Source organism: Corvus brachyrhynchos, unplaced genomic scaffold, assembly GCF_000691975.1.
Source record: "Corvus brachyrhynchos isolate BGI_N302 unplaced genomic scaffold, ASM69197v1 scaffold94, whole genome shotgun sequence".
Classification (NCBI taxonomy): Eukaryota; Metazoa; Chordata; class Aves; order Passeriformes; family Corvidae; genus Corvus; species Corvus brachyrhynchos.
Window position 1 is genome coordinate 10787000 of NW_008238330.1, and position 21476 is coordinate 10808475.

At 37.4% G+C, this 21476-nt stretch overlaps 3 protein-coding genes across 3 annotated transcripts in view; 2 read left to right on the plus strand and 1 right to left on the minus strand.

The window, feature by feature from the left end:
• NPHP3 (nephronophthisis 3 (adolescent)) overlaps nucleotides 1–10288 on the plus strand; it is a gene marked incomplete at its 5' end in the record, with an annotated part of 24583 nt that extends 14295 nt beyond the window's left edge. Inside the window, 12 exons of the mRNA XM_017734603.1 lie at nucleotides 283–421; nucleotides 1229–1393; nucleotides 1906–2003; nucleotides 2845–2967; nucleotides 3313–3502; nucleotides 3640–3881; nucleotides 4283–4358; nucleotides 5518–5645; nucleotides 7297–7537; nucleotides 8552–8677; nucleotides 8998–9113; nucleotides 9299–10288. Coding sequence (XP_017590092.1) covers nucleotides 283–421; nucleotides 1229–1393; nucleotides 1906–2003; nucleotides 2845–2967; nucleotides 3313–3502; nucleotides 3640–3881; nucleotides 4283–4358; nucleotides 5518–5645; nucleotides 7297–7537; nucleotides 8552–8677; nucleotides 8998–9113; nucleotides 9299–9479 — 1825 coding nt within the window. The remainder of the gene's footprint in view (nucleotides 1–282; nucleotides 422–1228; nucleotides 1394–1905; nucleotides 2004–2844; nucleotides 2968–3312; nucleotides 3503–3639; nucleotides 3882–4282; nucleotides 4359–5517; nucleotides 5646–7296; nucleotides 7538–8551; nucleotides 8678–8997; nucleotides 9114–9298) is intronic.
• A 1487-nt stretch (nucleotides 10289–11775) lies between these two features.
• On the minus strand, nucleotides 11776–20500 carry UBA5 (ubiquitin like modifier activating enzyme 5). The gene is made up of 11 exons (XM_008633977.2): nucleotides 20423–20500; nucleotides 20240–20329; nucleotides 19357–19466; nucleotides 18885–18971; nucleotides 18142–18226; nucleotides 17220–17324; nucleotides 16970–17049; nucleotides 15687–15822; nucleotides 15300–15375; nucleotides 14391–14497; nucleotides 11776–13808 (listed from the first exon to the last, which is right to left on the minus strand). The coding sequence occupies exons 1-11, from the start codon at nucleotides 20459–20461 to the stop codon at nucleotides 13725–13727; spliced, it is 999 nt and encodes a 332-aa protein (XP_008632199.1). The 5' UTR covers nucleotides 20462–20500; the 3' UTR covers nucleotides 11776–13724.
• A 285-nt stretch (nucleotides 20501–20785) lies between these two features.
• The window catches only part of ACAD11 (acyl-CoA dehydrogenase family member 11), a 30069-nt gene continuing 29378 nt past the window's right edge, over nucleotides 20786–21476 (plus strand). The window contains exon 1 of the mRNA XM_008633978.2: nucleotides 20786–20808. Coding sequence (XP_008632200.1) covers nucleotides 20786–20808 — 23 coding nt within the window. The remainder of the gene's footprint in view (nucleotides 20809–21476) is intronic.

Genomic DNA, 21476 nt, shown 5'->3' on the forward strand with positions numbered 1-21476 from the left:
CCTGCTGGAGAAAAGAACATTGCTGTGTACTTTTTTTAATAAAACTGTTGCAGTTATTTAGAAAAATCAGACAATATGACAGAAATTGGCTTGGAAGAACTCACCTCTTTGTTTAAATCTCACCTATTCAAAAATCTCACCTATTCAAAAGGTGCTGTGCACCTTTTGAACCCAGTAGGAATCCAGAGAATATTTGAGATAGAGCTCTTCAGTAGTTTCAAATCAATCTTACTCAGCCAAATTAAATATGCTAAACCTTACCCTTTCTGTCCTTCTGCTCAGTGTTGGAAATACAGGAAATATTGATGAGATTCTTCAGCAGTGTTGCCAGTGTCAAGACACAGTGTCACTGTACAGGCTTGTTCTTAGATCAATTCAGGAATCATTGCAGAGTGATAAAGAGAAAGGTCTTCTGAGAGAGGTAAGCAGAGAATGCATCACTGTTTCTACAGATAATGAATACTCTTTCCTGTAAAGAGTTTTTCTTAACTTAAAATTAAATACAAATTTATATGAGTTCATAAGTATGATTCAGAGATTACTGTGTATTATTATTAGTATAGAAGGGGCAATTTAATAATTATATCTGTTGCATAACTATAGAATGTATGACTGCTTTGTGTTAAATATAAACTGAGCTGTTGTCTCACAGAATAAGGCAGGGCTTTTACCCTATGATATGATATAGAATTAGCACTTCCTTGCTGATCACTATCATGATGTAGTGATAAACTACATTGAGCATAGTAAATGCAATCAAAACGTGGTGTCTTGTGAATACAGGCATTGCTTATTACATTTCTGGCTCCTCTTCCTACCTTTGCGGAATTTCCCTCTTGTGCGAAGCATTTTTTAAATTAGGACACAATACTGAGAATTGCTACTTCTTTGGTGCTTGCAGCATAGAGACCTTCAGCATATTGTACTTAGATAAAAGTTCCTCATGGTAATGGAGTTGTTCTCTCCCAGTGTTTTAGAGGAAAGCCTAAGGAGCCATTTGTTTCTCCCAGAGTGTCCCATTTGGTGCTTTATCTATTAGAATATTAAACTATTAACACTGAGTTCTCTTCTTTGAGAAGAGAGAAAGGGCTTGTGTAGGCAGGGGTTTTTTTCCTTTGGCTATAAAGTTATCACAGTGATAAATAGGATTTTTCTTGACATTTCAGTGTAACTAAGCTCTCCAGCAAATATTGCTAACTGTGTGAAATCTGTTCTCTGCTCTGTGTAGATACTGTGTGTCATCGGTGTCAGCCACAATGGGGTGAGTGAGTCAGAGCTAATTGAGCTTTATCCTGAGCTGACTTCTGCAGTGCTGGCCTCGCTCCTTCACAGCCTCCACAAAATGTGTCTGCTGACATACAGCTGTGGTTTGCTGAAGTTCCAGCATCTCCAGGTAAAGTTTGTAATTCTAAACATGTGCAAGTGAAGCTCCACCCCCCCAACTCCAACCCCCGTTTTTTTAGATAAGTTCTGTTGTTAGTTAGGTTGGCCTTGAAATGTTTGTGTTTGCTCATCCGTTCTCCTTAACATCTGGTCTGATTTAGAAACACCTTGAAAGCTACCAGAGCTGTGATATCAGTATTGCTGAAAATCTGGCCTTGTAAACCTTCATAAATTTCTAATCTATTAGCTGTTAACTGTCTAATCTATAAGCTGTTAACTTCATGTATCCTCGAAAACACTGGCTCCACAAAAAACCAAGAAGAATTGAAGGAGAAGGGAATATTCCCTGAATAACCGGAGCTGTGGTCTAATATAATATGATTTGGTTTTAGTGCCTTTGTCATTGAAAGATTTTCAGTTCTACAATATGAGATTTGTTTCATCTTTTACAGCACCCTGTGTATCATCAGCACTTAAACAAATTGAACGGATTCCCTTTCTTTTAATTCTACTCTCTTTCAGGCTTGGGAGATGGTGAAACTAGAGTATATGGAAGCAGATGAAAATGTTACTTCTGCCTATAGACAAAAACTAGTGGAATATTTCACCATGCAGTTAAGGTAGGTCAGAATTCTTCCAGAAATGCTAAATTGCAGACTTTATGCCTCATAGATAGTTTTGTTTTCTTCATATACCTTCTTTGAGTTTAGGAAATTACTATGGAAAAATAACTATGCAAGATTTTCAGTTTAGAAGTTTATTTATTGATATGTTGCTTTCTAATCTTGGAAAAGAGTAAGGTCTGTGAAGGGGAATGGGCATATGATAAAGTGATCATGGGAAAATGTAGGGCATGAATTTATACCATATCGGTTATATTGTGGTCTCCAAGACCCCATGGATTTTTAAGTCCCAGCAAATGCTGGGAAATTTGAGTTTGCTCAGGACTTGAAGCAGAAGACCACTTATGTTCAGGAAGCAATTAGCACATAGATAAGAGGAGGTCCAGTAGGACAGCTGAACATCTACAAGTTCATATCCAGCTTGAAAACTGATTTGCATTTACATCCTGCGTTAGTGTGTCTCAGCTGCGGGCTGCGGTTTATTGCTCCTCCAAGCATCCACTGTTAGGTAGCAGGAAGCCAAGAGGGCTACAGTGTGCCGGACAAAGGAGGCACAAAGGGACAGTGGGCTGCTGCAGGGCTGCAGTCCTGCTGGCAGGCACAGACTAGCCCTTATGGGATGGAGAAGCAGCTTCTTGTGCAGTGCCTGAGGGTTCCAGTGCCTTCTGAGGTGAAATTAAAATGAAGATGTAAGAAAATGGAGTACATAGGTCTTACAGTAATCTGTCTGTTCAGACATTCAGGTATGGAAATTGTATGCTTGCCTAATTTTCACATCAAATTGACAAATTGTTAGCCCTGTCAGAGTTTTAAGTTTCATTTGTTTTTCTTTCAATAGTCAAGACCGAGTGACGTGGAGAAGTGCAGATGAACTTCCCTGGCTCTTCCAACAGCAGGGTGATAAGCAAAAGCTCCACCAGTGTCTTCTGAATCTCTTTGTGTCCCAAAACCTTTACAAAAGGTACAAAGGTAGCAACTGCTTTGGCCATTATAAACATTTCAAAGTAATTTTTATCAATATAAATCAGAAAGCAACAAATTCATATTAGAAGTATTTAAATAGTAGAGGCTGAAGGGCTAAATGCTATTTCCATATGAATAATGTATTTTTTCTGTTCTGTTACACCCCGGGGGTTTGGTAAAGGAATAAATACTGCTGTTGAATAGCGTTAGTCTCCATGGATTGTGTCTGTAGATGCTGTAGCATAACAACATCATTTGTGCATATAGGCCTTTTTGCCTAAGCTAGCATCTGTCTGAATAGAGGGGTATCAGAGATAAGATTCTTATTTCCTTGTTAAAACAGGGGACATTTTGCAGAATTGCTGAGTTACTGGCAGCTGGTTGGGAAAGATAAGAGCTCTATGGCAGCTGAGTATTTTGACTCTCTGAAAGAATATGAAAAAAGCAGTGAGGGAGAGGAAAGTATGATCTGCCTGGCTGATCTTTATGAGACCCTGGGACGGTTTCTTAAGGACCTAGGTCTTCTCAGTCAGGTAAGTACATTTAGAGATTGTTGTAACAGCAAAAAGGCAAATTAAGCAGAGCTCAGTGTGTGCTTTCTATGGCAGTAGTTAAGTCATTGTAGCATAGAGGATGCTGCCTGCTCACACTCCGGACTCGGCTGTTACAGGCTGTAGCTCCTCTGCAGCGCTCTCTGGAGATTCGAGAGACTGCGCTGGATCCAGACCACCCAAGGGTGGCACAGTCACTCCACCAGCTGGCAGGAGTGTATGTTCAGTGGAAGAAGTTTGGAAATGCTGAACAGCTGTATAAACAGGCCCTGGAAATCTCTGAAAACGCCTATGGAGCTGAACACCCTCGGGTGGCACGTGAGCTTGACGCACTTGCGACCTTGTACCAAAAGCAGAACAAGTAAGCTTAATTACACTGCTGTTTTTGTTTTATGTGGAGGTAGTAAAAAAAAAAGAATAACAGCAAAGGTTTTCTTCCTGAAGCCAGAGTTTTTCTTTGGTTCTTTTCTCTGAGTTTCCTATGTTCAATGCAACCATGAACATCCTCTCTCTATTCTTGTAGCAGGTCACCTAAGAGGGGCGAAATTTTGTGCTTAGTTCCACAAAAACTTTTAGAGATAAATGAGGAACATTGTCTGGCCCTAAGCATTTTGGGTATTTTTATATTTGAAAAAAAGTGGGATTCTTTTCAAGATTCTTAAATTTTCAAATCTGTCCACTCAAGTAACTTAGAATCTTTCCAGCATATTTATTGATGCTACATTTGACATTCTTCTAACACTACAAATAACTACTTTCAAGATATGAACAAGCTGAGCAGCTGAGGAAGAAGTCCTTCAAAATACGCCAAAAAGCAGCAAGGCAGAAAGGCAGTCTGGTAAGGAAGTGCTTGATATTTAAAAAAAGGTGTAGGGCATGTTGCATCTCTGCTATACAGACGATAAATTGTGTCTGCGGAGCTGACAATGCTCCAGGGCTTTTGATAATTGTGGGCATAGGTAGTAAAGTAGCTTAGCAGCAGCTTTGGTAGCTGCCTTTTCAACTCTGCTGGAAGTAGAGATGTATCAGTGCAACTGGAATGGAGTTGAGAGAAGTGGAAAAGAAAGAAGTGGATATATACATTTCAGAGGTGCAGAATTACAGCTGATACGACTGTGTGTCAAAGTGACAATGAAAAAAGGCGTTCTCCAGAATAACTGAGGCATTTATCCTACGAGTGAACACAGTGCTTACTGCAATGGAAAATCCCAGTAAAAATATTAGGTAACATTAAGAGTTTTTCCCTGTTTTCTTCTTCTGTGTTATTTTTAAGCTACAGGGTTTCTCTTGTCGTTTTTGAGCTAAGAGTTTATCATGTAATGCCTGTACTGTAAGAGTTCAGCTAATAACTCCAGAGCTCTAGTTGTAGCTCTGATGGAAATAGTAAAAAACCATAAACAAGTTGCTATTTCTACAGTGATTAAATAAGAATGAATTTGGTTCATGACAATTTGGTCTGTCTCTGTAATGAGTTCTTCTGCAAAAATATTTTTATCAAGACTGCAAGGATCAAAAATAGGCAGAGTGTGTAAAAACAGCTGCACTTTTTACTGTGATTTATTTTGCTTGTAAGCATTAACTTGTCTGCCCATTTTAAAAAGATTTATGTGAAGCCTTGAGTAGTATTTTATATGTGTTTGTATGTGGTGTTTAGGATTGGAGATTATATTGATTTTAAGTTTTGAGCTTATAAGCCTAAGAATTGATCTGAATTGGTTATTTGAACTGTGCAGTTTAAGCAAATTAGCATGTGTGATGGAGAGTGGTGTGACAACACAGTAACTTGAATTGCCTGGAAATTTTCACCAAAATTTCACATTTTTTGTGAAATTCACTGTTAGATTGTAAGTAACCATGTGCCATGTAGCTCAAAAATAGAACTTAAGTAGGATTATTGAGCTCCTTTGGCACCAAACTAAGTCTATTGGTTTTCTAGCCTTAGTGTTAAACTTTGTAAGTACTGGTGACTGGCTTACGTTACCTTGTCTTTGCTGCAGTGTGGTTTTGCTCTCCTGCGTCAGAGAGCCCTGCAACTGGAAGAGCTCACATTAGGCAAAGATACACCAGATAATGCTCGAACCCTCAATGAGCTTGGAGTCCTCTATTACCTGCAGAATAATCTTGAGTAAGTTGTACTGATTGTGACACATCCACTGAGTGTTCTCAGGTGTCTGGAGGCAGAGCATTGAGAACTAGCATTAAATGCAGACACATGATCAACACTTGTTGTGTGACCATCCCTGATTCATTCTACTGGTTTTTGTTCACTGTGAAATTCACTCCTATTTTCTATTTGCTGCTGTTGGCATGTGAGTATTAAACAAGTCAGTGCACTTCCTGCATTCAGAATTGATGTTACAGAGTTAATTAGCCTTTATTGCAAATACCAGTACTCTCTCAAATTTGTGCCTTCTCTACTCAGCTTCTCTATTTTGTGAATCCTTTGCTGTGCTTATCTTCGAACAGCAGGATTGTTGTTTTTCTATGACAGTATTAAAAGAAGTCCTGACCTAAATACTCATTGTGCTTGTAATCCTTAAGCTTTTACCCTGATGTCCTGTTAAAGCCAAAAAGGGCCAGAACAGCACAAAGGTGCTCTAAAAGCAGACAGAGATAAGCAGGAGTGTTGGAGAAGGGGAATAAAAGGTGCAAGACAGTTCTGATTGTATGTTTAGCCACTCTTCACATCAACCTCTTCAGCTGACAGAGGAATCTAAACTGTGTGTTGTGAGGGAGTTGTAAAGTCACCTAAATCCCACTCTACTGAACTACAAAAGAACTTTTGTTCTTTTCAGAGAAGAACAAAAGTACCCAGCGAAAAAGCACAGAGTAAGTTCTGGAAGTATTTTTACTTCTAGTTCTTTCTGTACCTGTTTATGGCACCAGTAGCTCTTGGATCATTACAGAAGTATATCATTATCTGGGATCTGCATACAGAACTTCTGTTAAATGCATGACCTCTTTAATGAAGGAATTTGATTTTTAACAGTTGGACATGTGGGGTTTTCATCAGTTTACCCTCATGAAGTGACTGATTATAGAGGTGCAATATCTTATCTAATCTCATACCAGATTGTTTAATATCCTACATTATTCATACATAGTTCCTATTCAACACAACTTACTTCAAGAGTAGCTGTATCTCTACTATTTCAAAGGTAAGAAAAGGTATAAACTTTGTTCTAGTGGAGGTTTAAGGAACTTTTAAAACTGGATATTGTGTCTCTGCTCTGAACCAGCAAGCCCAAGACTTCATGTAGCTAAAATGAAATCAGTGGCAGAAGGGTATGTCACTTAATGAATAGTTTGTCACACATCATCCTCCAGCCCTGGCATAGAGTGAACACCTTTTGACACTTGTCTAAGAGCTCCAGAGTTGAACCTACAGTTCTGTGTATAAATGGTCTTTTTTTCCTCTATAATGTAGAATGGATTTTTCCAATTTACTAAGATGACCTGTTGAGAATAGCATCACACAGAATTTGTGTGTATGTCAGGATGAGGAGCTGCGTAGTTATAATGGATGCTGTCAGTCTTAGGGTGGATCATCCATTGTTTTGATAGAGGAGCTGCTGTAAAACTGTAATGAAATAGTAGTACCCTACTGTAGTGAGATAAAATGTGCCCTTTGCTTCAGTGGTGGCATTACACAGAGTCTTTTCTACTTTGTCAGTTCTAAACAGATTCTACTACGAGTTTCCAAGGCTGAGCTTGGCACTTCAGCCTGTACAGATGTTACCAGCTTTAAAATATTGATGAACAACTATGTTGTGTAGGACAGCGGAGCTTTTCCTGAAGCGCTCATTGGAAATGCGAGAGCGCGTCCTGGGATCCGAGCACCCAGACTGCGCGCAGTCTCTGAACAACCTGGCAGCCCTGTACAATGAGAAGAAGCACTATGACAAGGCTGAGGAGCTCTATGAGAAAGCTTTGGACATCAGGAGGAGAGCCTTGGCTCCAGATCATCCCTGCTTGGCTTATACTGTGAAACACCTGGCAGTGCTGTACAAAAAGATGGTGAGCACAAGCCTGTTACTTTTTCATATCACCTAAATTAACTGTAATGCCTTTTTCTCTTAATGGAAAAATCATGTTTTAGGGTGTAGGAATGGTTCTTTTTACACAATAACCTTGAACTTTACAGTCAGTTTAAGGGTAACTTGAGGGCTTATGAGGGAGATAGTACTTCACAGATAAACTGTCTGGCTGAGCCACCTTCAGCTTATGTTGACTCAGTGAAAGATGAGCATTACTCCTTTGCAAAATGCACTGTGAGGCATAACATTAACAGTAGTATCAACTTCTGCATTTTGTAATTTCAAAATATTTTATGAATATTTGTGTTTGTAGATGGTTGTTCTAATCATTTGGTATTATTAGTGTAGTAGTGATATACTGTTTCCAACAGCTGAACCAAGATCAAATTCAGTGGGTTATAAGAATTTTATTTATTTTATATTTTCACATTTTACTATTCTTCAAAGAAAAAAAAACCTTGAAGATAATCCCTTGGATCAAATTTGCTCGTGTTTTCACTAAACTCTTACTTGCTATAGTGTGCATTAAATGGTTTTGGGTCATGTTATTTTCTCCTCACTTCAGCTTCTAATTTTCATGCTGTTAGAAGCTGCAAAAACACTCAATATTTGCATAAAAAACCTCTTCGCTAGTTTGAAGGAGCACAAATTAAAAGTCAGTGGAGAAAATTATTTCAATAAAAGTACAACTGAAAATTCTTTTTATAGCCTTCTCAATGAGACACTTGTGGGGAAAAAATAAATTAGAAAAGGAAGAAATAGACCTATCTGAGAAACACATTAACTGGGAGTTGAATATGCCCAGTAATTTTGGAAAATTAGGTTCTAGTATTTATGATAAACAATTGTGCAGAATATAGCTATTAATTAACCAAAGTTAAGTCCTTATTCTAGAAACAGTTAGATTTTCTCCAGTGCTTTTGTTTAAAATAGGTTTTACTGTTACCACCTTGATACAAGAGAACTGAGTAATTTTTTTCCCTGTTATTTCTAGGGAAAGCTTGACAAGGCTGTTCCTCTGTATGAGCTAGCAGTTGAAATTCGACAGAAGTCATTTGGCCCAAAACACCCGAGTGTAGCAACTGCTCTGGTAAACCTGGCTGTCCTTTACTGTCAGATGGTAAGTTTTTCATGCCTAACATTTATTTTTCCTGTCAGGCTTTTTTATGATTTGTGCCTAAATGAAATGAAAGAAACTTGATCGTATTTAAAAGGGAGATTCCTCATAGTACTTGAAAATTCTTGGGTTCCATTTTAAACGTGGAAAGCATATTTGGCAAGGAAAATGTATGCACAGAAAAGATAATTGCTGTGACTGCTGGGCACGACACTGCATCTAGGATGCATTGATACTATGTTGGCAAAAAAAAAGCTATTGTAATACACATCTGTAACAAAGAAATACACATCTGTAACAAAGAAACCTTCTACTACCCAAAGAAAAAGCAGATTGAAGCTTTGCCTCTCTATGAACGCGCACTAAAGATTTATGAAGACAGCTTTGGCCACATGCATCCTCGTGTGGGGGAAACGCTGAAAAACTTGGCTGTGCTAAGGTAAGATCATATGCTTCAACCCTATAAAAGCTAATTACTGCATGAAACATCTGGCCTTAAGTACTTTCTGGGAAAGTAGAGTTTTAATTACACTATGTTGATAGTATGGTGTATATTTCAATGTAAATGAATTTAGAGAATTGTTTTATTTGCTTGCTTCAACTTTGTTTTACTCTTTTCCAAAGCTATGAAAGGGGAGACTTTGAGAAGGCAGCTGAACTTTACAAGAGAGCTATGGAAATAAAAGAAGCAGAGACTTTGTTGATAGGTGGAAAAGCAGCTTCTCGACACTCATCAAGTGGAGACACATTCAGCTTAAAAAGTGCATTATCACCAAACGCTTTCCTGGAACATGGACAAAGGTGATACAAACCTGCTCCAATAAAAGGCAGTCTCCACTGATATTTTCAAGTAGACAGAAAATTAATAAGACAAATCCATTTTTGCAAGGATTACATACTGTTTTGGGACCGACACCTGTCTTCAGGAATGACATGGAAACAAATGTTTCAGCTTGAAATCCTTCTGCATTTGTAGACTGTATGGTACGAAGTGAGCTTCTTTCACTGTATATGGGTACACACATTAGTCACTTGCTGAAGTTGTAGCTATTACCAAAAACATGGATGCCTCGTAGCCTAAGTGCCAGGATTATAACAAATTAAGCTGAACCAGTTGTATAAACTCTAAGGGTTTTTTTCTGTGTTGCAATAGCATGTCTTAGAGGATTTGTGTATTTTTGTTCATCAATCCTTCCTGCCTATTTTTACCAGCCTTTAAAGTTGTTTCTGAAGAAACGGTAATTTTAAAAAATCTTTGAAAATACTGTTTAACCTGAAGTTTTACCTCCAGGGTTATTTCAGCCTTAAGCAAATTTTCATTCAAGGGACTTGTGCAAAATTAATTGGTTTCCTTGGGAAGCTAGGGTATCTAAATATATCCTCATCTACAGTTAAAGCTGTTGTAAGATTTAACTCTGTTCAATCAAAATACTTCCAGTGAAGAATCAGAATGAAGATGATTATGGCCAGATTTCCTGTTGTGCAACCTTTAGCAATACTTTCATTGTTTAATCTTACTGGATCCCTTACAATACAAGAATGTTTGTATTAGCTGGGAAACACTAGTGATGCAAAATAGTTTGCCATCAGATAAAGAATCATTAATCAAATCTACCTGCCTGTTGTATTTCTTAATACCTGAGTCATCTGGAAGAATCAGTTTGAGTTCTGTTCTCATTCAGTTCATAAATGCATGCATCAATTTAAATACATACTAAAAAAAGACTTTTTGTAAAAACTAATGTAAGTGGAAAATTAATTGAAACCCTACTGTAATATTTCAGAGGCAACTAATGTAAAGATTAATTTGATCCAGTTTGAAAAATGCAAATGGCTTTCACTTCAAAGGAGTGAAACACTTTCACAGTGTTTTTTCTCTTTTAGAGTAGAATTAAATATTATTCATTTCAGCCCATATTCTGATTAGGAGGAACTTAATATTTTGGTAATGCAGTAAAAAGAAAAGTGTATAAAACTGACAGCACAAATATACAACCCAAATTTGATTTTTAATATTAAGGTTTAGTTGAAAAAAAATGCGAAATATCTCTTGAAGGTGTTAGGATAGAGCACTAAGAGTTGACACTTTGTAATAGTTCTCTGGATATTTTCCTCTTATTCAGAAAATGGGTTTGTAAGCAAAGCAAGGGTATTACCACTCTTTTTCAGCTACCTTGGAAAGTTTTGAAAATTGGAAAGTTCTTTGCAGGATTGTCACCAACTAAGAAGAGGGGCAAAAGGAAAAACAAACAAATACACATGCAAAAAACCCCAAACCAAAATAACCCCCCAAAACCTCAGCCTACTCAGCTTGTGTGTGTATGTTGCCTGATGTTCTTACTGCTGGTGATTCTCTCCTCTAAAGAATTATCAGATGTCTGGTCTAGCTTGTCACCTCTGATTCTAACGTGTACAGCGATATATCTTCCTCTCCTAAATGGTTTTCCTTATTGTTGCTAGCTTAAGTAAGAAGCTACTTTCTAGATCCTCAGTGTTACTGTTGCTGAACTGTTACTATTCTTCCATTGACCAACTTCTCTCCAAGTTCCTCACAGCTTGCAGGGTTGGTTTTGGAATAGAAAATCAAAATAAAAAATTGGTCCCTATCAGATCCGGGCCATCCATTGCCATTTGGCAAAGACAGTGAGGGATCCTGTGCCTAGCCTGTGAACCCAAAGAAAGCTTACAAGACAGTTTCCATGGAGTTGTACCTCATGGACAGCAAGGAAAAGTCATTTATATATATGGGGTATGCCAGATAATACTTCGGTGTAGGAGAACTCCACCTCAAAGCAGAGGGTCACCAGTTTCAATGGAGATTAAATTACACTGTCAGAATATCAACATCTTAATAATGTTCATGAGACACTGTAAAAACTGAACACTTCTTTTATAAGATTGCCACAATAAACAAAGCTGGACTTAAATCATGGCAATATATATGCTTTGATTTTTTAGCTCATAACCAAGGAAGCAATAAATTTTCTATTATGTTTTACAGTTGGAGTACATTATACATGTAAATGTATTTTTAATTTTAAAAAGTCCTTAAAGCTGCTTTTTTTGGATGCTGTTTATTTTTAAATAATTTTAACCATTGACACATACAATCATCTTTAATTTATTTTCTGATTTTTTCAAATTCTTCTTGTATATACAAGTTGAAAGTCTAAAAGTAACATGAGAACCATTTCAGGTACTCTCTAACAGGGCATACAAAAATGTATTAATTCCCTCATAAAAGTGTCCTTTTCTCGTATAGCTGTCAATCCTGTGATAGCAGTCATGTCAGCCAAATAGTTGAGAGTCAGGATGATCTGAGCTGTTGTAGAAATGAGTCAGCCATTTGCCTCAAAATCTCCAGAGCCAGCTGTGTGCCTGGCTTTTATTGTTCCCAACAGAAAGGTGAAAGTCACAGAGAAAGGTAAGTAACATGTAAATTGACACCGCGTCAAGCTAACGTAGACTTAGTGACACAGCTTAAAGTATCTACCTTTTTATTGGTCTCATTATTCTATTTCCAATCTTTCTTTACAGTTCATTTCTAAAACCTTGTTTTTCCAATATAGAACTCAATCCAAAAAAACCACTTCAATTTTACAGTATAATGCCCCACTCTCAAAACGCACCCAAAATCTCCCTCACTGGTTGCAGAGATGATTTCTGTGTATAATTTAATCTGATGTCAGCTGCGGAGGAAACTGATTTTGAAGTTTGTAATCATTACTTAGAAATGAAACATTTTTTAAACTAGTTGTTAGTATAACGAATAGGTACTCATTCAGCTGCCCTAAGAAAGAGAGGCACCACCATGATATTGCTCTCTCTTTCCACATTAGTGGGATACTACTACTGCCATTAACAGCTGTGTTGGCTGCAGCACACTGTGGAAATATTTGTTTTATACTGCCGAGGCTGAAATAATTAGCAAGTTCTGGATCTAATATCCACAGTAGTTAAAATACTTGAAACTGATCCTTCCAGTTCTGCAGGGTACTGGCACTCCAGGATGCAAATATTTACAGGTCAGTTTAACACGTGGCCATTTAAAAGGTTATATGACTGTACTAATGTCATTTACAAGACAAATACAACAGGTGAGCTACTCCAATGAAGATATTTGCAAAACTCAAAATTTATAGCATCTAATTTTAGAAGACTTTCTATGCAAACTCAGACTATATTCCTTAATATAGCCCATGTGATGGGGAGTGATCAGAATTATAGCTAAACTTTCAGTAACCAACAAAAATATAATATTTAGACTTTTGAAAAGGTAGATAAAATCTCTGGTTCTTTCCAGTGTTGCTCATAATTTTGTCATGAAAAGCATCTGCCAGGAAAAACAGTGGCATGCTGATATGCAGTCTGCTAATGTAATACTAACACAAGACTTCACCTTCTTACAGTATACTCAAAACATTCTCACATACAAAACATAGGCAGCTGTTTAACGACAAGCAGTAGTAAGACACTGATAAAGAAAATTCCATCCCAGGGATATTTAAGGCAGATGAAAAGGCTTAGATGTTCTCATTACTCAAAAAAAGTAGCCACAGCATGATCCATGCCAAGACTTTGGATCAGTGAGCAACAACCAAGTACAAGTGCCTGGATAATCAGGAGCAGCAACATGAGAGAGGCACTATCTGCCCTTCACCTACTCAGTCCAGTCCAGCAGATTTCATCTTTCCCTTGTCCTGTTCTATGTTCTATTCTCATCATGTGATAGGGCATATAACGTGCTGGGCCTGCTTTTTCAGTTTATGCATGTCCTTTTCATTTTACACTTAGTATCTGGTCACTTAATGCTGAGTCACTCAAATTTACAGTAGCACAGCTCTATATGTTAATAAAGACATGATGAGAAAACAGAATATAAACAAACAATGTAAATCTGTGTCCTTCCTGCCCCTGTAACAGATCTGTTTCATCAGAAAAATAAAGGTAAGCTTCAATGGAGGTAAAAAAAAGAAAAATATGAAATCTGGTCTTCTCAAAATCCAACGTCCATCCAAACTCATGAAAGTTGTATTTAATATTTGTTTATCTACATGTTTCTCATTTTGGCCATGAGTTCTTCTAGGCTTTCTTCAGACTCTGCTACTGTCTCCCCAGTCATTAAATTCTCTTCCTGTTAGGAACAGGAAGAAAAAGTTGTCAACAAAAAAAATAAACAAAGAAACTCCCCACAGGTCAGCTTTATTGCTGTTACACCACACCATATTCCTAGAACCAGGCACCCGATTGTGAGATTAGGCCTAAGTGATTTTAAGCTTAAATTGTAAACTATTTTGACTAGGAGTTAGAATGTTCTTACTGCAATACATTCAGATTCTCTGTTCCCCAGGCATACACATTGCTCTTTGACTATATACAGCTTTTACAAGATATGTATGATAAAAATTATTTAGTCACCAAAATATCAACTGAGAAATTCACATTTGCTGTCCTTCCCCCAGCCCCCAAATGCATTCATTCCTATCATCTCAGAAGTACATTCACACTAGCATCCAAACTTAAAAGAAATGTATTTAATAGGAACACAGAACTGGACCATAGAAGGTACTAATCACGATGTACTGAGGGTCCAGTCTCACTGCAGTTGTTCAAGATGGAATTCTCTTTTAAGTTTAAAGGGGAACCAAACTGGTTGGTATTATAAATTTAATCTACAATGTGTATTTCAAAAATTCATAAAAAATAAATACATTACCTTGTCTGGGATAGTATATGCTACACTAATTCCCTCAGGAAGATCAGGTACAGGGCCAGATGCAGCCTTCAGCTCATCTTCTGAAATTTCTGATACTAATTCGATGCCTTTGCATTAAAAGGAAACAAGAACTCCATTAAAAGTTAGAAGAAAAAGTTCTTTAATCACCAAGCTATCACAGTGAGAGGAAAGCTGCAGCTACTTTTCTGAAACAGAAAACAATTAAAAGCAGGAAGCCCTTTAAGTTCAACAACTTCATTCCATTATCAATACAAAATATTTTGCCTTTACAATATATGAAATGATTCTATATAGGCAACTTAATGGACAAGAATGGCACCTCGTCCTTGTTCTTATCATTTAAATCCTACCATGAGGACACTTCTCTCAATTGTAAGGTAAGATTATTTTCTTTCTCATGTAATAAACATGTATACCTCCATTCTTTATATAAATGGTTATATAAAACACGTTTACCATTCCTTAAAACAATTCCTTCTAATCCTTAAGACAATTCCTTCTAATTTAAAACCCTCAGAGGAATATAAAAATCCATGGGATGCCTCAGCACAGTGGTTATGGAAATGAAAACTGCTCTTTAGTATATTTAAAAGGAATATGCAGTTAATACATCTTGTCACATCTCTCTCATCTTCAGACCATCCTCTGAGAAAGTTCTTTATTCAAGCAGCAGTTACATTTTGAGCCTAAAACCTGCACATTGCACTAAAAACACATCATCAAGTTGTGCTAAAATTACTTTCCAAACCTGTGAAAAGCCAATAGTAATTACACAGTACAAGTTAAAAAACATAGGAACTATAAGCATTATATGTATCCTAAACTGTGTTCACCCAAACTGAATCTCAGTAACTGGGAACATCATTTAGTCTTCAGTTGATGACTTACCCCAGTCATTGTCTTCGTGTACTATTTCTTCTTCCTTTTCAATTACTTCTTCTTTTGGTCTTGCAGCTTCTTTTTTCTGGAGGGAAAACACAAAAAAATAAACCCCTCAATAACCAAAAATTAACAGTCTAATTCCAACAACAGCAAAGAAGATCAAGCCTAACATTCACATTTCTTTCAATACGTGAGATAAGAAAGTTCTAAATGGTGATTGCTTAGGAGCAGAAAGGCAGAATACCTGCAAACTGACAAAAACACCAAACCCATAAACACTCAGAAAGGTAAGACTGCCAGAAAGGTTGTAGCTTGCTTTGTTCTTAAGATTTTAAGGAAGGGGGCGGGGGGGGGAAGCCCCCAAACAAACCCACAAACCCACATCATTTTTACCTTATAATTTTCTTGCTGTTTTCTGCAATTGTGGTCACTACATTGGGGGTTTGGCTTCATAGACATAGTTGGGAAGAAATCCTGCATCGCGTTGTAACCAAGATAATAACTCACAGTACCAAAGTTTAACAGGTATCTAGAAACACAGAGAAAGAAGGAGCTTGTAATACAGGTGAAAACCTAAAACTTCAGTTGCTCAAGGAATAATTTTTCCTCAAAGAACTTTTAGAATACACTTTCACACTTGTGCAGTTTGCAGTTACTTTAATTGCCTTAAATCCAGTCATGCTGTAGTCAGCTGGCAACAGAGTAACTGGATCAATACAGAACCCCATCCTCTCAAGGTGTGTGAGAATAACTCAGCTGCAGTCTCACAAAAAATGTATTTAGGGCTCTATGTAAGCAGTGTTCTCCCATGCCTTAATCCATTGCTTGGAACACTCAGGTGTCCTGTATTACAATGGGGAAGTTTTCAGAGCTAATCAGAATCACTTCAGTCATCTTTATTGTAGGGTCAGATTTGCAATTAAAACAAAGATTCTAATTAAGCTGCAAGGTTTGTATTCTTTGTTCAAGAAAAACACCTCTCTCTGCTCAGCTGAAAATGAAGCTTTGTTGTTGATAGGCACATTTGCAAACAGTACTTCTATTCCTTGGTAACTTGAAATTTTTGTGTTTCTAACCAAACCAAGCTAAGGCTAAAAGCAGGCTAAATACAATCTCATCCTCAAAGATTCTTGTAAAACACTGCATCATTTTGAAAATGAGTACAAAGTTGTTCAAATATTTTCCTTGCCGATGCATGCAATTCTTTTAGCAGTTGGAGTCATGTGACAGTACTTTTTTTAGTAAAATATGCCATATTGCTCTGTAACTATTTTTAATTCCCCTCAGGTTTTTAGAATGCAAACACTGCAAGAGAAGTAATTTATTCATTGTCCATGTACAAAATTTCGAAGACAAGTCATCACTGTAGCATTTTTTATGTAGAACTTAATGATGTCAAATCAGAGCATGTTTAAATGCAGAACTACGAAAACAATGTGCATGTGTGTATGCAGTAACAAAAATTCTTTGGAAAACACTGAAACTGCTTCTTACCCCTGAAAAGTCCTATTTAAAATTCAAGCCCTGTTCAATGTTGCCAATGCCATTAGGAAACAGGCCATGAACATGTAAAAAGAATCAGACCTGTCATTATGAAATGTTCCTTCAGAGTTTCAGAGGTTTTTTTTCTCATCTATTTGCTGTACACATCAAATAGCAACAACTCAGTCACTTACTTGAGAACATTCGCACAAACTCCTTCTCGTTTCAATGTCTTCTCATCAATATTTGCCGCTACTACAAGTGGAGGAGCACACTGAGGGACAATAGAGAAATTAAGCTGTAAAAAAGCATTCAAGAAGTCCCACAGAAAATTTTAAGCTACTGCATCAGCTGTGCCAGGATCACACTCCCTAGCCAGCTAATCTTCACATTCCCAGTCCCACTCTAAAAGGCAAGTGAACAGTTCAGCAGAGTACCACGTACCGCAAAACAAGCAGATTCACCGGGTATGATCAGCTGTATGTGTCCTGACACTGCATTTTCACTCACTCCAGACTCCATCCAGATTTGTCCAAGTTCATTGCAGGCCTTATAAATACAGAAACACACACGTCAGTACTGCTGAAGTTCAATGGAAAGAAAAGGAACCCAAAAAATGTGATAAATTGGGACTGATGAAACACATTTATCTCCCTGCTTTCAGGCAAAAAGGCTTTGGTCAGAAAAAGGGACATGAAGAGATAGAATAGAAATTATTTATCAAAGGAAAAATCAAACAGCAAATTAAAGTTGCCCTCATGAAGCCAGCCCTTTGTGCTTTCCTGAGGACCTGAGATGTTTTAACAAATACAGACTTCAGTGACCCAGTTACAGCACACTACAGAATATAATTCCACAAACTCTTTTTAGAGGCTTGGATACAGTGCCTGCAATTTATGGATCAAGTCAGCTGAAGGATAACAGAAAACATACATTTGGCATATACCCTACATTGGCTGCTACTATAAAGAAAAACAGTTTGATTAGGTACACAGCATTTTTAGGATACAAAAAGTCATATGAAGTATACAATTAGCTATAGAAAGTTTTTAAATGTTTGTAAGATTGAACATACCAGCCTTTGAAAATACCTTTATATAAACAGAGTAATTTGAAAAGACAGAGCTTATGACACTTTGATCTTTTACTAACCATTAGCTGATAGTAACTAAAAAGTCTACAGTTATATTTATACACATAAAATTGATTTATAAGAACTGGGTAAAAGCTCAGATTCGTCAAGCCAAGGGGGTCATTAATTAGGAAATTCTTTTTAAGTTCCTGTCTTTTCTATAGCCCCACAATTCCTAACATTATTTATAGGAGAAAATAGACTTGCACAAGCTCATGCCTTTGGTGGCCTTACCGTGTTAATTGCCATGCGAGCCTCAAAGTTGTCCACGCAGCTTAGAACCAGATCCACAGGCTTCCCCTCCTCCAGTGCGCCGTTACTGAAACAAGCATCAGAAGTTTGCATGAAACTGCTGGCAGAACAAAACACCACCACAGCAACCAACATGCTGCTTTAGAGTACAGAAGCCCAAGAGAAGTGAATTTCTAACAAAACTTGTGAAATGCAGTACAGATACAACCAGCATCTTAGATCTGCTGGTTGTAGAAACAACACCATGCTAAAGCTGGGATTTAAATATATGAGCATTTTAGACTGTTTTATATAGTATACACTCACAGTACAAAGTATTGGAGAATTGTATCTTTCTACAACAGAACTGCAAATGGTATAAATTATTTCAAATCTCTATGAGATCCACTAACAACTATTTTCTTCCTTCATTCTAAAAATCTTACCTGAAACCATTACAGAGCACTCAAGATATGATCTGATCTGTTTTCTACAATGGAAACCCCACAGTTTTGGTTGGAGATCTAAAGATGCACTCATATAAGAAATAACTATGTAACAGTAGAAATAGATGTCAGCTGTAGAGAACACATCTAGGCAGGAATGTCTTCATATACATATATGTCCCAGAGGTTTTCAATTGGGAGTTATGAAATTGAAAAAGAGCCCCAGCAAGAAAAACGTGAAGCTGCGCAGAACCACACATCAGCAGAAGTTAGCAATATGCTAAAGTTGGGGGATTTTACCTTATTCTACCCATGAAGTGTTCAAAGTTGTCCAGTGTTGTGATGTTGTAGTTATGTACTTCAAACTGAACATCAGGATTAATATTCCTTATGGAGGAAATAACAGGAGTCAATAGTAAAGAATACAGTGATAATTTGCATTCTACTCCCTCACTTCATAAGGGTTGTCTTAAGTTTCTAGTCACCCATATTTGTCAAAAATTCAGATTAGATGAGAAAAAACCCTGCAACATATTTAATTGGTATCATTTATACCAAATTTCTGAGCAAGACTTGTTAAAAAGCAGACTCACATTAAGGTTCTGGCCACTACAAAAATGTCTTTGAAGTATCCATCATCCCCACAAATATTTTATACCCAAATTCCCAAATTAGATCATCCTCCTTTGCAAATGATTAAGAGTGAAACATTGGTTTTCTGGAGCAGCATCCTGGCTAAATACATTTTGACACCCACTTCTCCAAGTTATACCTCAAAGTATGTTCTGCTGCTTGCACTTTACTTAATCCAGCTTGATGAGGTTGGAAGAAGAGTCTGTTCATGTTTGCCAGTTCCACTTTGTCATAATCAAACAGAAGCAGCTACAATAAAGATTGTTTTACCATGTATGAATCTCCAGAGACTCTGCAAACAGAGCACTATGGCAAGGCATTTTGAACAACAAAACTAATTCTAGTTAAAATAACATAAAAAAACCCCATCCCCAACCAACCTCCCTCCCTCCCAGGCCTATTCAGTTCACATACAAGAGGTACCAACATCGTAAGGATGTGAAAAACTGAACCAATCTGTTAAGTCATTAAAATTACTTAATAAAAAGTTATCTTGTCATTTGATCTAAACTAAGAATATTCAACAGATTAACCTACATGAACAGTATCATCTCTCTTATCACATTCCTACTTGCTGCCACGTGACAAATAATGTTTGTGATAAAGATATCTGTTTGGCATCTGCTACATTTCAATTTCATGAATACAAACTTGGTTCTCATAAGACTTTATCTTTTATGTGAAATACCCCCTCCTTCTTCTTTATTTTGTTTTCTTTTTGCAATAATCCAGCATGAAGATTAGATAAATGGGTTCATATAAGAATGTGGAGATGACAAGCATCCAAACAAGAATCATCCACATGATACAGGATTAAGCCCTAAATAAATCAATTTTACCAGCATAATAAAAATACAGACTCTTCATGTGTGATGTTTACACAGGTGCTGTTCTTGAGTGCCTTCTTCACAACATTTTTTTATTTGGGTAAAATCAACAGAGTGAAATCAAATCACATTCTTTACAAAGAGGACTAGTCCATCTGCTGTAAAGACATAGAAGAAGAAAAAAACTCTCATTACCTTACCAATGCCACACCTTGTCAGCATTTCAGCAGTCACACTGCCAATGCCACCTACACCTACTACTGCAACTGTAAAGGTACGGATTTTCTGTAAAAAGAAATAATCAGTATATCAGTGTATCAAAAGTGGTCCTCCCAGGGAAAAAATGCAAGCAATGTTTCATTTCAGACAGAATCCTACCTCGTAGTCTTTGACAATTCCCATTCTTTTTAATGCCATCAAACGACTACAAAAAAAAAAAAAAAAACCAACAATGTTACACAGAAAATGTTCTTTATGCTTCTAACAGCAATTTTGCTTTTCAGGTATTTAAAATTACTTTTGCTTTAGAAATAACCTCACCAAGCACTAAACTCAAGCCTACTGTTTCCACTGCAGTTGTGATTGCCAGCTAGGTAGAGTCTGAGTAACAGAGTAGATGCTTTCCTATTTGCACCAGTCCTAACCCTGCAGAAACTCATGTACTTATTCTATTGGTATGAGTAATATTGATGAAATCAGGAGGACACAGCTATTTTTGTAAATGAATCGCAGATTTACAGAATGAAAGGTGACACCTCTTTTTGGTAATGAACCGTATGGCAGCAAACTAGTGAAGACTTGCACTGTTTTCTGATCGATTTGATTAGATTAACATAACATTAAAAAAAAAGTAGAGACTATAAGGTTCTGAGGATAACTGAAAGGATTTTAAAGTAATCTTTTACCCCTCTATTGCATTTTTTCATGAAAGTACAAGTATCAACTTGTATTAAGGAAAAAAAAAAACCAACAAACCCAAGCCAACAAACCCATCAGATTTCTAGATGGGAAGTGATCTCTAAAGCTCAAGAATTCTATAAACCAACTTCTAAAATAGACAATTTGGAGGAATGAGAATAAGACCTCAAGGAATACTAACACCTGTCCCATTTATTAGCAACCTAGCTGAAAAACTCACAACGTTTCCCCTCTCTCTCTCTCCCCCCGCCTGTACTGTAAAGCAAGATAATACAAAGTAACCCTGACATCCACCCCTGCCAGCCCAGCCAGGTGGGATATCCGAGAGCATCCTTCCCCTGCTCCGCACAGAACATCTGCCTCCGGCACTGCCCGACACCCTCCTGAACACACCCAGCCCCGTCCCTCAGATTCCCACCCGTCCGAGCTCTCTCCACATCCGTGTGCCTCTCCCGCTTCACCCAGACCCGCCGTTCCAAGCCACGGCCCTCCCTCTTCCCCATCCTCCGCACCC

What these genes read in the sequence shown, in the direction of transcription:
- UBA5 (XM_008633977.2), bottom strand. Translation starts at nt 20,461, where the DNA reads ATGGCATTAAAAAGAATGGGAATTGTCAAAGACTACGAG. An exon ending in CAAGGTGTGGCATTGGTAAG is followed by an intron (nt 19,467 to 20,239) that starts GTAATGAGAGTT and finishes TCTTTATTGTAG; the next exon opens with CTGCTTCTGTTTGATTATGA. An exon ending in ACACGAAGACAATGACTGGG is followed by an intron (nt 14,498 to 15,299) that starts GTAAGTCATCAA and finishes TTTAATGCAAAG; the next exon opens with GCATCGAATTAGTATCAGAA.